This window comes from Aythya fuligula, chromosome 18 (genome assembly GCF_009819795.1).
Source record: "Aythya fuligula isolate bAytFul2 chromosome 18, bAytFul2.pri, whole genome shotgun sequence".
In the NCBI taxonomy this organism is placed as follows: Eukaryota; Metazoa; Chordata; class Aves; order Anseriformes; family Anatidae; genus Aythya; species Aythya fuligula.
Window position 1 is genome coordinate 1,246,918 of NC_045576.1, and position 17,500 is coordinate 1,264,417.

Below are 17,500 nucleotides of genomic sequence, written 5' to 3' on the forward strand. Positions count from 1 at the left end.
CTTTTGACATTTGGTCTTCTACTTTTCTTCCATTTTTTCTTCAGAGGAAGTGTTTTTCATTAGCTTGTTAGCCTAACCATCTTTCCCTGAAGATAGTGGCTGTCCTTCTCAGTACACAGAAAAACAGAAGATGGCTTCCAGTTATTAGGACATAATAGATTTGGGAAGGTTTACACGATGAGTCATTTGTTTTTCAGTGGTGTTCACTCTGAAGAGGTCAATGCTCTGCTCAGAGCCCATTGCTGAGTAATTTTGAGAATGACTTCAGTTAATATTGCAAATCTGGATTCCAGATTCAAGTCTTGCTTGCTCTATCAATTAATTGCTGACCTTTGTGATGTATTTTGTGTTCTTGAAACAAGGCAGGGACAATCAGATAAAATGAATCTTCTGGGAGTCTGCCCTCCAGGTTTTCTGTTCTTTAATAATTCCTCTTATTCTGTCCTGGTGGTAGGCAAGTACTTCTTCCTTCCCTGTTGGAGTCACAGTATATTACCCTTGAATATATCGTTTGCTTTGTTCTTTCGCTTTCTACCTCACATTACTAATTGCTTATCAGCAACTGTCCAGGACTCAGGAAGCCGCTCGCAGGTTTTTCACATTTCTTACCACAGTTTGAGGCTGAATACCGACATTTTCTGGCCAGTGATGGTAGTCTGTGTGCTAAGGCACATGCTGGATCTGTCTGCTTACACCTTGGTCTGGTTATTATCCCGATGCTGCCTCTGGGAAGGAGGGTAGTAGTGATCTCTCTTTGCTTTGGGATGAACATCTGATGTGATTTTCCATGCCACCTTCATCTCCATTTGTAGTTGCTCTCTTGTAATTCTTGCTTTCTCCTGCTTACCAGCCATGTGTTACTCGAAAGGAATCTTCTGCTTTCACCAGTGCTGGTAGACACTGGAAAAGTCAGCAGTGTTTGTCTTACCTCCCCTGGATGTGGCAATGAATCTTCTGCAACATGTCTGAGTTTTTATTCATAAAGTGTGTCCTATGGCTGCTCCACTGTTTGATGTAACGGCCTGTGCCTTTGAAGATGTGTGAATGCCCAGCCCTGTGCTCTTGTTCAGGACATAAGATAGTCTCTTCCTGCTACTCTGTGTGGAGCTGCTTCTCACCCTGTGGCCCCGGAGGCCCCGTTGTACATGCCTGTGGCTACATGTCAGATGCCCAGACCATGTGCACCCTTGCCCCTGTGCCTTTTAGTGCCTTCCTAGGCTCTCTCTTGCAGACTGTGTTTCTGATTTTCAGCCTTCCCATCCCATTGAGTATTCACTGTTTCCTTTGCACTGAGACCAGATGAATAGGGATTCTTGGCTTCGGTCTCCAGAATGGCTCTTTTATACCTCTTATTTGTCTCCATCAGTCTTCATCTTCTTCATCTGAGCACCAGCTCCAAAGAAGAGGTACTAAGTGACATGGTATTTTCCATGCTGTTCTCCATTTGTATTGTGCTGTTTTGTGCATCACGTTCCTTTCTGGGCTTTGCTGGTAGCCCCAGGCAGGAGCACCATGGAGCTGACTCCAACATGACCAGAGAAGAACAACCTAGAAGTATGCTCAAAGGATTGACCTGGAGCTGACCTGCTCCAAATCTGAACGGTTTATAACATTTCTGTATTTTTGTGGCAGAGTGGACTAGGGGTATGGGGTTGTCAGTGCAAGAAGTGAGGCTGTGTGACTGCTGGTGAAGTTCTGGGCTGTGAGAGGGCAGAAGACGGGAGCTATGCTGGGAAGGTTTTCTGCACATCCCTAGATCGTAGATGTTAGTGATGGTCAGGCTTGGCCACTTCTGGGTTTGGAAACCTAGTTTAATGGCTGAAAATATGACAGGCTTCTGGGTTTTCCGTCCCAAACAAACAACCCCTACCCCAACTTATCTCTATGTACAAGAGCTTTTTGGATAGAAGGTCCTTCTTGGTGTGAGAGGTGGGAAGTTTGGTACCTTCTGTTACTGTGAGCTCTGTAGACAGAGGAGAACTTTTCACGCTTCTGTTCCTAACAGAGCTCTGCTGAGGATGGCTCCATGTGCCAGCGACAGGAGCACAATTATGGCTTCTGCTGTGCCTGTGCCTTCCTGAAGGTAAAGACATGAGGTCTCCCAGCAGAGTGCCCACATATGAGCAGTAGGATATGCAGAAGGGGAAAAACGGATGTGACAGACTGTTTGCTTTAGTTTGAAGTGAAACTTGTCTGCTGTGCTGAAGGGGTGAAACTGGAGGAGTAAGGTCATCAGTTTGCGTTCCTGGCACTACCCCCAGGAACTTACTGAGGACAGTGAGTTTGATTATTTAGGTATTGCTGATTCTTTCTATCCACTGCACAAACACTGAAATTGTCCCTGCTCAACTGCATTTGAGCTTTAGCCTCATTGGTTAAAAAAAAAAAAAAAAGATTTACTTAACACATTCACTTATGTTGCTGTAGGTAAGGAAGGCTTCAGGTCACCAAACGTCCCCTAGATGTGGTGAGCTCTAATGGTTCAGCAGAGCCCCAGGTTAATGTCACAGCTCCAACCAGAACTGTTCTGCTGGGAATTTAACATGTAACCCAAACCAGCAGGGCGGATGCCTTCTCTGTAGCACACACTTCTGTGCGTCCAGACATTAGGATTTCTTTCAGGCAGAGCCCTAACTGAATTTCCTGCTCTTTTTTAATCCCAACAATATGTGCTTGGCTGAAAGCGGGTTTTGTCAGACTGTTCTCACAGGCTGTGCTGGGGACTGAGTTTACATCTGTTCCTTTTGTAGAGCTGTTGGGAGCTAGTGGGTTTTAATCCCTTGTTTGTCTTGTCCTGGTCGTGTAAACCCATAGAGCTGCCATTCGTATGTGCATTCCGCACATGATAACTGATTTGGGGCAGAAGGTCACAAGCCAGATCTACAATCAGCAAAGCCTCCCACTTCAATTTCCTGCAATCTCAGAAGACTTAGAGCTGCACAAGAGGTTGCTCTCTGTTTGCTGACTGAAGGGATTACATGCTCCTGTGAGCCTGGAGCCATTTGGATTTACAGGCGTGTCTTTGTGCTGGTTAAAACAGCGTTGTAGCACTGGGCAGCAGGAGATGGAAATGCAGTATGCAGTGCAGGAGCACAATGAGATTCCAAAGAAACCGCTTTCCACTCGAAACTGATGATGAACATCAATAGCCTCAGTTTATGTGGCTGTCGAATTGTTCTCTCACGTCTTATATAAAAACAGAATTATCAACAAAAGCAAACGTCTGACTTTCCTTGTAGTGCTTTTACATGGTAAAGATGTACCCAAAAGCTATAAACAATCCTTTATGAGCTCAACCACAGGACAGTGAAAGACTCCGCAGTCTGCACAGAGGCTTTGTAAAATTATTGAAACAGTCAAAATTTGGAGAGAAAACAGTTGGTTTTAGAGATAAAGCTTCTGTTCTTAAATGAGAGCCAGTGTGAGCATCCCCACTGTGTGGCACTTCAGCCATCTCTGGAGGGGGCAGCTGCCCTGCAGGGTATGAGCAGCCACTCGGTGAGTGTGGGGCAGGGTGCACGTGGAGTGAGCAGGGGGCTCGGGGAGCACTGGCTCCTGGTGCATGGCTCCTCAAACCCAGCACACAGCAAACACTGCTTGCTCTGTTCACTGGTGTCGAGGTTGAGAAAAGAAAACGTGGATGGATTGTAGCATGTATTGTCTCATTGCAAAACATCGCAAAGGAATGCCTCCTCTATGGGGTATGCAATGTAACATCAGATCTTGTGTTGAAAGATGGGTGAAAATTGTCTGTGTTTGGCTTGTTAACAAGAGCAGCTTGCTGCAAGTATCTAGTGGAGCTCCTGTGTTGTGCAAAAATAATTCCAGGAACACCTAACCTGAAGTCTTCCATTTTCCTCAGTGGATCCTGCTAAAAGCGGTGCTTGCTTTGCCCTTGTACCTTTGTCCTGTTCCCAAGCAGAGGCAACAAGCTGGTCTGAGTCAGCATCCCTTAGCAGCTCATCCTGCTGGTGCTGCTTTCTTTCTTACTGGGTTCCTTGCTGCTTGCAGGCTGCTGCAGTGTGTGCACCATGCACGTTCTCAGTGCCCCTTACCTGAGCAACCTGGAGCAAAGGAGAATTGCAGTGTCCTGCTGATGGCTAGAAACACGGCTTTTCTGTGTGCCCAGGGCATTGCTCGCTTTATAAATGGGCCCTCTGTGCTGCTCAGCCCCACTTGAGTGTGAGCCCATGCTGCTGAGCAGGGTGGGGAGCACGATTTTGAGCATTTGTGTACACACGTTTCTTTTCTCCAGGTGGATGACCTGAAGGCCAAGTTGGCAGCCCAAGAAGCGGAGCTGAAGCAGAAGAATGATGATGCTGACAAGCTGATCCATGTGGTGGGCATGGAGACGGAGAAAGTGAGCAGGGAGAAGGCAGTTGCTGATGAGGAGGAGCAGAAAGTGGCGCTCATCACCCAAGAGGTTGAGCAGAAACAGAAGGACTGTGAAGAGGACCTGGCCAAAGCTGAGCCTGCCCTGGAGGCTGCCCAGGCCGCTCTGAACACCCTCAACAAGGTAGGGCAAAGGCTCACATGGAAAGCCAGTTCCTCCTTCCCCTCTGCAGTGGGGGCTGTCGCTGCCATCCTCTGGCTCAAGTTTTGGGGCATCACATTGGTCAGGGCGGAGGTGCCAGGACCAGCAGTGCTGAAGTTTGCAAAACCGTGCATCACCAGGACAGCCTGCATGTACCTAACACGTCTGTCTGCTGGTGGGTGAGCAGGCCTGGTGTTGTTGTCTGTGATGTTTTGTTTTGGTGCAAGAGAGAGCATCAGCACTGTTCACTCTGGGTATTTCTATGCAAGTGCACAGCGGGAGCTGACAACCACAATGCTGATCTTGCTTGGTACAAGAAGTGCTGGCAGTGAAGTCTCATTCATTCCCTGTTTGGGTATGTCCAGCACCGAGGTGCTGAGATGTGTTGTGGTATTCAACAGTGCCTCTGGGCAGGGCAGCACACTGTCCTGGGCAGGCAATCTCTTGGTAGAGCCAGACGTTGCTGCAGGCAAGACCACAGAATCATAGTATGTCTACTATTGGCATTGGAAGGGACCTACAAGGATCATTGGGTCCAGCTCCTGGCACCACACAGGTCTACCCAAAAATTCAGAGCATGTGACTAAGTGCACAGTCCAAATGCTTCTTAAACCACTCCAAGGGAAGAAGCCCTTGGGGATATCAGTAACCAGGAGGTAGTCCCCTGCACTCAGAGCGGTCCCAAAGCCAGTGATTTAAGGAAGGCTTTTGGTACCTTGGAATGTTTTTTACTTCAAGAGTGCTCCAGGAATGCCTGTTTGTAGCCCTACCATGAAATGTGCCCCAGAGACACGTCTCTGCCATTTGTCTTCTGTCTGCAGTGTGCACAGCATCTAGAGCAGCAAACTCCCACTGCACACAAGGCAGAAAAGTGGCCATGCACCATGTAAAAATCAGATCATAATGTCTCAATCATGCCTCAAATCATGGCTCAGTCATAGCCTTTTTGGAGGAGAAGAAAGGAAGTCATTAGGAGTGTGTTTTCAAAGTGATTACCTTTCAAAAAAGACGTGGCTTTGCAGCGAAGATGTGTTGTTTTGGCTCTCATTCCTGGAAGGGAAAAGACTGTACAAAGGGAAAATGTTTGCCTCCTCATTAGTCTTGGTTTCATGTTGGAGCTGTAGAATATCTCATTAGGCACAGATTAGGGAGATGCTGGGATTTTTCTAGAGACCTGTAAAGCAGTGTTAGCAGGGCATTGGAAGACATGAACTCCTTTACCTGCTGATCTGAGATGCATCAAAGAGCTTGACCTGCTTGCTGACGTGAATAATCATCAATATTCATGTGTGTATGTATAGTTTCTCCCTAATTATCTAAACCATCTTATTTGAACAGTAATCCAAAAGTCAAAAATGCAGACCCAGATATACTATGTTAGAAAACTTGGGAAAACAGGTTTTAGAGACAAAAATGCCCTTTTATTTCTTGGAGTGCTGTTTGCTCCCCCATGAAGGTGCCTCGGCTCTTTCTCAGTATCCACATCCCCTGGGCCCTAGAATGCAGGACATGGGACTCCACAGATCTGGCATTTTGGCATCTCGTTCTCCTTTTGAGGGGGGAAATCACAGCACACCAACTTGGGGACTGCCTTCCCCTGCTGTGGGTAAGTGTTTGGCATGGAGCAGTTCTCCAAGAGGAGGTAGCAGCTGTCCTGCAGAGGCAGGTGGGCAGCCCATGCTGCTTGGCCAGCACTGTACGGTTTCTGCACAGGAGACAATGAGTCAAAGAGAGTGACGGTATCTAAAGCAGTGACCCTCCTGCACTGTTGCCTTCAAGGAATATCCCCTGAGATGATCCAGAGGCATTCAGGGATGCCACAGCAGTTGGTGTTTCTGAAGCAGGCAGCACTAAGTGCAAGCATCCTCACAGACTAGGTCTGGTTCCTATCCCAGAGATGCTCCAATGTGTGGAAGAATAATTCAGAGCAATTTATTGAATTGTCCTGTGACAGAGCACTCACTTCTTAGTGAAAAAGGAGCGGTACCAGTACAGCATCCCACTTACAGTGAGCTACAGGTTGTTGAACCAAGGGCTGATGTCAGAGCCCTCCCAGCTACCCCAAGCAGCACAACCCATTGTGGCCCTGGTCCTGGCCAAACTGGGCAGGGGATGGGATGGAGAAGGGCTTTCAGATGTGCTCCTCTCTGCTCACAGTCAGCTCCATGTCACTGAGCATGTTAATTACGGACATTTTATACTGCAAATGTACATGGCTCCCAGGGGTCTGTCTCTATCAGCTTGATTATTAACAAAAGCTAACAGCAAGCAAAGACCACATTTGGTAACAGCTTCCTAGCAGACACCTTTATCCCAAAAATGAATGCTCAAAGAAACCAAACTTGTTTCAGAGTGAAGCTGATGAACTTCAGAAAATACAGAACAGAGAATACGGAGTAAAAGCTATTGAGTGGTAGAAATAGGGACTACAGAAGTTCATGGATAGATATTTCCTAAACTGGTGTTGACACAGCCATTATCCTTGTTTCAATATAGCATGGCGTCTGAGAGCAGCTGATTTACCTGTACTGCTTTTTCCTACAGAAAATTTAACTTGTGTATGCACAGAGAGGATTTTAAGTATCAGCTGAGTTTTATGCTTAGGTTAAGATCTGCCCTGCTTGACGTTAGGGTCTTGGTAAAACCACCTGTGTTGACAGCACAAGTGTGCCCCAGGGATCAACCGATCCTATCTGAGAGACAAACAGCTCTCTCTTCGGGCGCACTGCCTGTTCACAGCACTGACTGCTGTCCTGGTGAAGGCTCTTGGTTAAAGGGCCTAAATTCAGGCTGGATGATGGATCCAGTGGATCCATGCAAACATAATGCATATGATGATGGATGCACGCAAACTGAGCGCATGGGTGTCTCTGGCATTGGGAGTAGCTGAGCCCAAGGGGAAGCTCTGTGAGGCAGTTTTGGAGGGGCTGGAGGCTGTTATGTAGAGGTTATTTGGAAAGGTTTTTCTTTTCCTGATCCCACTCTACTGAGAGTGCATAAAACTCCTTTCTCTAGAGCCCTGGCTGAGTTGCTCTGGGCAGAGGGGCAGGACCCAGGCAAAGGTTGGGAATTTCTGGAGGAAAACTGTGCTGTGCTTGTGTTGGGTGAGATACTAAGAGCTGGATGTGGGAGACAAGCACATGTTATAAACATGCACGGTGGTGATTTAGAGACATTAGTGTTAATGCCAAGCAAAACCCAGTCTATCAGATCAATAGCTTGGGAGCCTGACTCTATTAGCAGCGAAACAAAAAGAAATCCCATTCATTTTTGTCTAAAAACCTTGTTTTCCCTTTTCAGAAGAATCTGACAGAGCTGAGGTCCTTCGGGTCACCACCTCCGGCTGTCAGCAATGTCACGGCTGCTGTGATGGTGCTGATGGCCCCAGGAGGAAAGATTCCCAAGGACAGGAGCTGGAAGGCAGCAAAAGCTGCCATGGCCAGGGTGGATGGGTTCCTGGACTCTTTGATCAAGTTCGACAAGGAGAACATCCATGAGAACTGCCTCAAAGCCCTCCAGCCCTATTTACAAGATCCTAAGTTTAAACCCGAATTTGTGACCACCAAGTCCTATGCTGCAGCTGGCCTCTGCTCTTGGGTGGTGAACATCGTACGCTTTCATGAAGTGTACTGTGAAGTGGAGCCGAAGCGGCAGGCTTTGAGCAAAGCCAACGCGGAGCTGGCGGCTGCCCAGGACAAGCTGGCCAGCATCAAGGCCAAAATTGCCGTAAGTTTGGAAAAGCAAGGCAAGCTGTGGGATGGGCTCACCCCTTAGTGGGACGCATGCAAGTCACTGCTCTGGGGAGAAATCCTTTGCTTTGGAGAAAGCTGCTTCTCCACACTCATGTATTTTTAAAAGGGTAGATCCAAAGATTTGGTAGATTTTAGGTCTTTTACCTTCCTTTTATTGCTACTTTCTGTGTTTCATCTGTTTTGCTCCAATCATGCTTGTACCCTAACAGAAAAGGCTAGATATTAATTCTTATTATTCCTACCTAATTTTTAAAATGTAATTTGCCTCTAATTGTGAGCCCTCAGAAAACTCGTTATCTCAAACCAGTATGTGTTCCCTGTGTGATGCACAGGGGCAGAAAAACAGGAACTGGAGGCTGGCTCCCATGGCAGCACAGTTCCTGGTGACGGGCACGTTCTGCAGGATGACGACTGCTCCAGTAGAGTCTAATAATTTGTCACGGCATGGCTCTCTGTCAGCATATCTTTGTATTATTCTTACTTAGATTTTTGCTACTTAAGGAAAAAAAAAAAAAAAGAATCTGAATAGATTAAATTACTGCATGATTAAAAGTGAATTTCTGTGGAGAATAGTCTCCATCCATTCCCACATCAGATGTTCAAAACCATACTCCTTTTCTCCCCCTGTTCTATATCTACCAATAGCAAAGTGTGGAAACCAGCACGAGGGCATCCTGCTAACCTGTCTCTTGGGCAGCAGAGCAGCATCTTTCCATGACCTGCTGCTCTCCAGCTCCCTTCTGCCACGAGCAGCCCTCACTTGTGCTCCAGAATGTGACTTCTTAGGGTGCCATGGGTCTGGGATCCCTCTTGGTCATGGATGGATCCTCTGGGGCTGTGCTTTCATACTGGCACCACAGGTCATGCAGAATCCCCTTTTGAAACAAAAGTTTGTTATCAGCTGTCTGACGTGGCACGGCTGCCAGCTTCGTGTCTTACAGTAAGTTACGTGACCTTGCAATGTCCCTCTGGCAGGGGCAACACAGTCCCTCAAAGCTCACTGAATATGCACCTCTTCTCCTAGCACATCTTCATGTTAGAATATAGCTGACTTTCTTAATACCTCCTAGGGCTGCTTATTCTTTAAATGTTTACTGCCCTTTTAATTAAAAATATTTTTTAAAATCTACAGAGCTCTCTGGTAGTCTCTTCATGCTGCAGATAAAGAAGGGCATGTGCAGCACCTGAGCAGGGATGGATTTAGAGGTCTTTAGACTCTCATCTTCCCATCTCAGATGTGAAATACGATGCTGGGGAACCAATGACATCCCATTATGTTGTTTATTTCCAAAGCTTTTAATACCTGGGCTTTTTTTTTTTCCTTCTTTTTTTTTTTTTTTTTTTTTTCCCTTTAAAGAAGTAGGATTTTGGTTAAAAAAAAAAAAAAAAAAAAAGAAAAGAAAAGAATGGCAATCTAAGGGGATTTGGTGGTACTCCACTGGCACATACTTGCAAAGCTGACTCTTTTAGGTGAGTTATCCCGCATTTGCAGATGGGCAAAATCTGCTCATTGCGTGGGGGTGGATATGGAGGTATAAGCTTGAATATCAAGCTGGGATATCTTGGGTAGCTTCACTGACGTGATGATGATTCATACCTGCTTAGAAAGAGACACGGAGGTGCCAATATACCCACCTTTAGTATTAAATGAAACTATTCTGATCATCCAAAACACTAAGTACCTTCCTCTCTCCTTTGTTTGCTTGGGAAATAAGGTTGGTATGAATCTGGGGAGGGGGAGTGCAGGAGCAAGATGCATGCTGGCAGCTGTGGTGTGAAATATATCAGATATATCACTGATATATCAGTGTGTACTAGGCTGGGGTACTGCAGGTGGGTTCTGCTCTTTATCAGATCATACATCTTTAATGGGGTTTTATATAGATTTTATATATATATATATATATATATTCGAATATATATATAAAAGTATGCACATATATTCATATGAATGCCAAGATACAAACATTTTGTGTTATGAATTCCAAGGCAGTTTGAGAAGACTGTTTTGTGTTTTTCAAGATACAGGAGAGCTGCAGATATCCCTAATATAATCCTTTTCATTTTCAAGTTTGTTTCTAGTACATAGCTTGGACAGTGTTAAAGTGATTTACAGACAGTTAGCCTAAAACAGTTTGCACTGGCTATAGATAAGATCAATTATTACTTCTATTTCTCTTATCAAAAGTGGAATGCTCCAAGTACTTGTGGGAGCTGTTGACTTGTTTAAGACCAAAGTGTAAGCAGGTCTGTCCAAGCAATAGTCTCTCTTTTGCTAGCATGGGTGGTTTGGGCTCTTTCTGCCCCATCCCAGCCCTGAAGCCCTTTGCAGCTCACCTGCATGTGTGAAGGTCCCACCTAATGCTGTGACCCAGCTTGGGTTCCTCTGGAAGAGCAAAACAGTGTGCAGGAAGTGCAGCTTGGAGGTGGCTCCAGCATATCTCTAGTTAAGTTATTCAAAGAGCCCCTTGGGGTTTTAAGCAACAGCTTGAGGAATCAGCAGAGCCTTGGACTGAGACCAAGGTGGCTGAAGCATCAGGAAACACAACTGTTTTCTTAGCTGGCCTACTTGTTTCTCATCTGTAGTGTTGGCCATCGGTACTTGGTTATCAGGACCGCTTGGCCTATCTTTCCCAGTTCAAATTCACATCAGGGCAGAGCCCCAGATAAACTGCCTTTTTGTGTTCTTTGTTTCTGTTCCCTGCAGATGAGGTGGGCTACAAGCACGTGAAATTGCTCAGCATGTTGCTGCTCTGAGCTTCATCCCAGGTGCCATATAGCATGCAGCATTGTGGAGCTTGGCTCATCTTGCCTTCAGGTTGAATTGGGTCTTGAGAAGGGGTTTCCTTAAAACTGTGCTGTTGTTTTCTCCTTTTCCTCCTATGCAGCGCCTCAATGAGAACCTGGGAAAGCTCACAGCCAAGTTTGAGAAGGCCACTTCAGACAAACTCAAATGTCAGCAAGAAGCTGAAGCTACTGCATGTACCATCACCCTTGCAAATCGGCTGGTGAGTGTCAGCAGATGGAATGGTAATGGCATGAATGGGAGGTGTCAGGTGCTGCTTAGATGCCAGCCATGTGCACAGTACATTACATCCTCTAATTTTTATGGAATATATTACATTTCCTGCAGAGCAGCAAGTTTTTAGTAATGAAAATGATTTTGCTTTGGCTGTTTTCATACATCGGGGTAGGCACTGCATGTGTTTAAAGAGGCTGGCTATGCTCTCTTCACAGCTCTCATCTGCTTTCTGTTATTTAATTGCATGATCAAATACTGATGGGACCAAAACTATATGACCAGAAGATCGTATAATAAAGACAAAGCTGGTATACAAGTAGCTTTGCAGGTTTTAAAGTGACAAAAAGCAAAAAGTGAAAAGCTCTGAAAAAGATGCATGTCTCCGTTATCAGTCCATCGGGGTGCATCACAGCCTGTTGTATCTTCAGAACACGCAGCCTCCTGGTCTTCTGCTGGGGCAATGCCCTTGTCACTGTTTCACAGATAAGAGAGAATGGCTGCTGCAACTGCCCATAGTGCTTTGTATTTTGGCTTCCCCAGCAGCCATTTGGAGCAAGCCAACTCTCCCATGTGCAATGAAATGGGGTGGTGGGAAACAGTACGGGGGGCGGAGGGGCTGGAGCTGCTTTGAGCAGCTGGCTCTGCCAACTCAAGCCCAGAACTGGCACACAAAGGCACCGCTGACATTATCTCAGTGGAGGGCACCATGCTTTTAATGCTTTTAAAACATCTGACTCACCCGATCTACAGCGAAGCTGCAGGTAGGCAGGCACTGCTGTGAGTACAGCCTCACTTGGTGCAATTCCTCCCTGCAGTGGCAGCTGGCACGTGAGGCACCTGCCTGGCGTGATGTGCGGCCTGCGCACAGCTGCCACGCATCTCGGAGCCTGGGGTGTGGGCAGAGTCCCTGCCATGCATGGCCCCATCCTGGAAGCTGTGTTGCCTGGCCTTTGTAGCTGATGCTGGGCTTGTCCTTTCTCCCAGGAGCAGGGCAGATGTTACGTTGAAACCACTCTTGCAAGACTACACCTGCACCTTCAGGAGAGCATCCTGCCTGGTCAGCATGTGGTCAGGGATGGAAGGTGGAAGTTGCTCTTAGTCTCTCTTGTAGAAGCTGCCTCTGCTGGTTGGGCTGGTGGCAGTTTAGAAGACAAAGGTATTTCTAGAAGCGTTGCTGGATGCAGATTTCTCTGCTTGTTTTACCAGATTGTGGCTGTGCTAGGCTGTAACTTGTAGTCATCTGTCCCGACACAGCATGCAGCGATAAGAAGAAAAGATAGACAAATGGTTTAAGCTTATTGCCTTGGACATGGAGAGCTGTGCTCAGTCCTCCATTTCCTGCTCTCAGACCTTCCTAAGTGACCTTCAGCAAATTGCTTTAGCCTAGATTTTCAGAGCTGTTTAGATTTTGGGTGTTTTTTTTGTGGGCACATGAAAAATACTGCATTTAGTGGGGCATCAAATGCTACCAGGAAACTGCACACACTCACCTTCCTGCATGCTCTGATACTGGGAAACTTTAAAAAACAAAATAACAAAATAAGAAAAAAAATACTTTTGTCTTTAATCTCCGTGTGCCTTGTTGGAAAGTGGGATTGCAGCACTGCTGTAGCACAACTGGCTGCTTTGCAGACTAATAGTCAGGACTAAGATGTACTCAGATATAAAGGGTCAAAGACAAACAGCAGGTAAGTCCCTTCCTACACTGATTTAGATCTCTTTTATGCAACCATAGAAGGAGTTTTATGCTTTCATGTTCTTCAGGTTAAATCGCACTGAATGCTTCCAGAACCTTTAATTAAAACAGGAAAGTAGCTTTTCTATTTGAAAAAGACGCGTGTATTTCTGGGGGCATTTTGCAGGATGAGTATTTCCCTGTGTCTTTCCACAGCCTAACAAAATCCTGTTTAATGTGATGCAGAGGTAGATTGTGGCTCTGAGTCATGTAGGGGTTGGTAAACACAAAGTACAAGAAGAAAATGTTTTGTGAAAAAGAAACAGAAATGGTGGTTTCAGTTCTTTTCACATAAATATATATGTATATGTGTGTATGTTTTACACTGAATACAGCTTAGTTTCACCTTGATTAGTACCACTGTATCAAACAGAGCCTGATTTCATAAAGGTGCATGCTTAGCATGTGAATTTTTGGCTTAAAATGCAAGTCTTCATTGAGGTGCAACTGTGGTATTTTGATGAGGAAAAACTGCGTGTTTCTTTTTGAGGCTTTAGCTATATTAGTAAAATTGTCCTTGAAAAAACAAAATGAGCAAATATTTTAACACGATAGGTTGTCACTTGTACTGTATGTTGCTCAGTGATTTTTAAGGTTTCATAAGTTCCTTTAAAAGAAAGCTTTTGATCTGAAATCAAGATAAGACATTGGAATAAATTTTAGACAACCTTTCTGTGGCTGCAGTTGAGGTTTTTGCTATGATGTACGTGTCTGTCCCTGGTCTGATAGCATGGGGTTTGTAGCATGGGTAGTATAGTCTCAGTGAAGCTACAGCTGTAGGAATATATTTGCCTTTGAGTGTGTTCGTTACCTCACTAATTAACTGGGACTGCTCACAGGCTCAGGGTCAGCACCTGCATAAAAGCAGAGCTTGTACAAGTGCTTTGCTGGTGCTGGACTCTGTCCTTCATTGGCAAATAACTGGGCATGGCTGTCATTCTTCAGGTACAGGTTTGATGATTTATTTCACATAACAGTTTAAAAATGTGTCATCAAATCCTTCCTTTTTCTTTCCCCTTGAAAGGCTCTGGTTGCTCTGGTGGCTGGTTTTGGGAGGAATCCTTTTGCTGTCAAGGCTTTGGGAAACCTGCAATTGCAAACTTCAAGATCTTGAAATTGTTCAATCAATTAGGAAACAGTTAAGCACAAACTTCTTTTTCCATCCCGTTCCTCTTTGTTGTTGTGTGAATGGGTAAAACCACCATATAGCCCGATCTGGTCACCAGGAAGTGACACTGATCATTCCCGTGGTTCTTTCAGTCTCTTATTTACCAAACAAGACTGTTTAGGTGATTGGGTTTCAAGTCTTTCATTGAGGATACTTCCAGAGAAGCAAACGAAACAGTGAAAGGAAAAATGAGGATTCATTAGTGTGGGGCTTGATCTGTGCATCAGGGTAGATGAGGATATTTTGATTTGGGGGTAGATAGAGAACATTGCTGGAATTTAGGCTTTCTACTTTTAAATGTGATTGTTATTTTTCAGCCCTTCTAGTCCCTGCTGACGTTTCTAAGCCATTTTCATTTAGATTGAATTTGGGCTTCTGTTCAAGTGCGGTACATTGCTGTGGCGGGGACCACAATTTGTCACGTCCTCCTGTGCTCACAGGGGTGATGCTTGGGGAAATGGACTTGGAAAGTGGTTTTGCTCTGCATTTGGAAGCATGGAGACCTTTGTCAAGCTGCATGCATAACTGCGATGAGCTAAACTTCATTTTCTCCATAGTTTGCTAATGTCATTGTCTTCCACCCCCAGCTGGTGCCAGAGTGTGCTCTCCTTCCCCCAGCATCAGGTTGAAACTCTCTTTTCCTTTCATCATTAGCGAAAAAACAGAGCCAGGTGGAAGCAAATCTCTATTTCTGCCTCTAGGATCATATAAAACTGGAGCATCACATGAGTGGCAGTCTTTGCAGTGCTGAGGAAGATGAGTGCTGGCCAGTGCCCATGGTTCTGCTGGAGAAAACAGCATGTTTACTGTTGGTCTCTAGCTGGCAAACATCAGTCTCACAGTGCTGGGTAATTTTTTCACTCTGACAGTCACAAATGGTGATAAGAGACGAAGAATCTGGAGTAGCCACTGTCAATCCCGGGCTTTTATAAAGCACAGAAAGATGGGCTGGGATTAGATTGTTTGCATTATAGTTTTGTTTATGGCATGCCAGAAGATGAATACACGCACACACAGTCATACCCCACCACGAAGAGTCTCTTGTTGCTCCAATGAAGGTATAGCCTAAAAAAGAATGCAACAGCAAACAAAACAAAACAAAACCAGATATTTGTCCTGTTCAGTGTGTGCTGCTGCAATGTCTCCAAATGCAAAGATTTGGAAAGAGGTGTGAGTGATGCTCTCCTAATGCTGCAGCTAAGGCCCATAAATGATCTCTCTGTGCTTCCTCCTTCCCAGCCCTCTTTACCCAACACAATTGAGCCAGAGAAAAGCTTGAAGAGATAGAAAGACTTTACAGCCCTCTTGGTGTGGGAACCACCAGGGCAGTGCTTCCCGCAGAGACTCCCTGGGGCTCCTTGAAGTGCTGGGCACCTTTTCTGGTTACAGGATGGAGCTGCTCTGTGAGGAGCTGCTAGCAGGGATTGTAGCCAGGGAGCACTGAACACAGCTCCAAATGCAGATGAACAAGTTATGTTGATGCCAATGCCACTAACTGTTTTTAAAGACCTGGTTAGAAAGCACAGCTTGCTACTCCAGCTGTCAAAAATGGATCAATTTTGCAGTGTATATAAGGAACATCCCAGCTTACTGTTGTACAATGCATTCCTTCTTTTGTCTCATCTCTGGCTCTGATCTTGGAATAGATCCCGACAACCCTTACTAATGTGCCATTTATTTGAAATCCTAGATTTATCACTATGTAACTGGGCAGGAATTAAGCTCCCAGACTTTGAAAAAAACATATTTGAGTCTTCATGAAGAATACAGCTAACTAAACACAGGTAGTAGTTGCTTTGGATTGAAAAATGAAGCAGGTGAAGACAAGACAAGCTGAACTTCCAAAGTGCCTTAATTTGAGTTTTGCATTTTGTGAACTGTAGATGACCTAGGGAAGATGCTCCAGGATCCAAGGGACAGGGACGAGGGAATGTCTAGGGATCTATGGATAAGAAAATGGAGGATGGCTGCTGGTGGTGTTTGTAATTTGATACATGCTAATGTGGCAGATGAAATTTGGTGATGACAAATGCAAAGTATTGCATGCAGGGAAAATGAACCCTAATCATGCATTTACATTGATAGGTCTTAATTGCACTATTATCACTCACATAAGAGCTCTTGGAGTTCTTGCAGAGAGTTCTCAGAAACAGCAGTGCAGTACATGTCTGGAGGCAGCAAGGCAGACTGAGTGTTAGAAATTGGTAGGAAAAATTGGGAAGCTAAAGTTAAATAATTATTCTATCAGTCCAAATCTGTGGTGTACCTCCATCTGGCATGCTGAACACAATTAGGTTAACCCATCAGAACACAGTAGGTAACCTAGAGAAGGTACAGTGATGTATGTATCTGCTTCCATATTCAAAGAGAGGAAATAGATTAGGACTCTTCATTTTGGAAAAGAGACCGTGTAGTGATGGATGTGACAGAAGCCAATAAAATCATGAATAGTATGGAGAATTAGAATAGGGAATGATTGTTCACTGTTCCTCATTACTAAAGAGCAAAAGGTCATCAAATGAGATGAAGAGAATTCAAATAATTTCTAGGATCTGATAAAGAAGACACCTGGGATTTCTTAAAGAGATTAAAACTGGCAGTAGGGTGTAATCTAAGCAAGGACCGAGACTTAATGAAGATGGCCAGGATATGAATAGGTAAAAAATCACCTCAAGAAAATAATTAGGAGTATATAGAGAGTCTACAAGTGTTAGAAGATCAAATAATGATGACTTAGTCTTCTTAGAGATGGAGAGCCATGGGAATTTACCTCAAGGAGACTGGAGGAAGGATCTAGAGGTACTTCACCTTTAAAAACTGCAAAAGAAAGATGGAGAAAGTAGACTTCTATGCACTGTTAACTAGAGTTAAGATTAAGGATAATCTAGCTATGATTCTACCTTAAAAGTACTGCTTTACTTCTTTTTCAACAAGTAGGATTACATAAGAAATGTTAAGTGGGCTGAGACCGAGGTGTGTTCAGCTTCGGCTGGATTCCAGCAAATGTCCAGCACAGAAGAGGAGCAGGGCAGGCACATCCCACGCTGCCTGATGCCTGATATTTTCCAGGTTTTGTATGCTCCATTTCAGTGAACATGGCTGCATGTGGTAAGACAATAAGACTGAGAAAATAGAAATGGAAAATCCGACAGATGAAGAAGCATGATTAGAGTTGAAATAATTGGATGGCCTTGGTATGGGAACTGTAGGAATAGGATGAAATCAAGTAATACATGATGCAGTTGTGTAATTATGGAATTATAACACGTTTGTCTCTAAACCAAAAGAT

At 44.9% G+C, this 17,500-nt stretch overlaps 1 protein-coding gene across 1 annotated transcript in view; it reads left to right on the top strand.

The window, feature by feature from the left end:
* DNAH9 (dynein axonemal heavy chain 9) overlaps positions 1-17,500 on the top strand; it is a 194,174-nt gene that overhangs the window by 90,351 nt on the left and 86,323 nt on the right. The window contains exons 48-50 of the mRNA XM_032199711.1: positions 4,256-4,516; positions 7,835-8,260; positions 11,175-11,294. Coding sequence (XP_032055602.1) covers positions 4,256-4,516; positions 7,835-8,260; positions 11,175-11,294 — 807 coding nt within the window. The remainder of the gene's footprint in view (positions 1-4,255; positions 4,517-7,834; positions 8,261-11,174; positions 11,295-17,500) is intronic.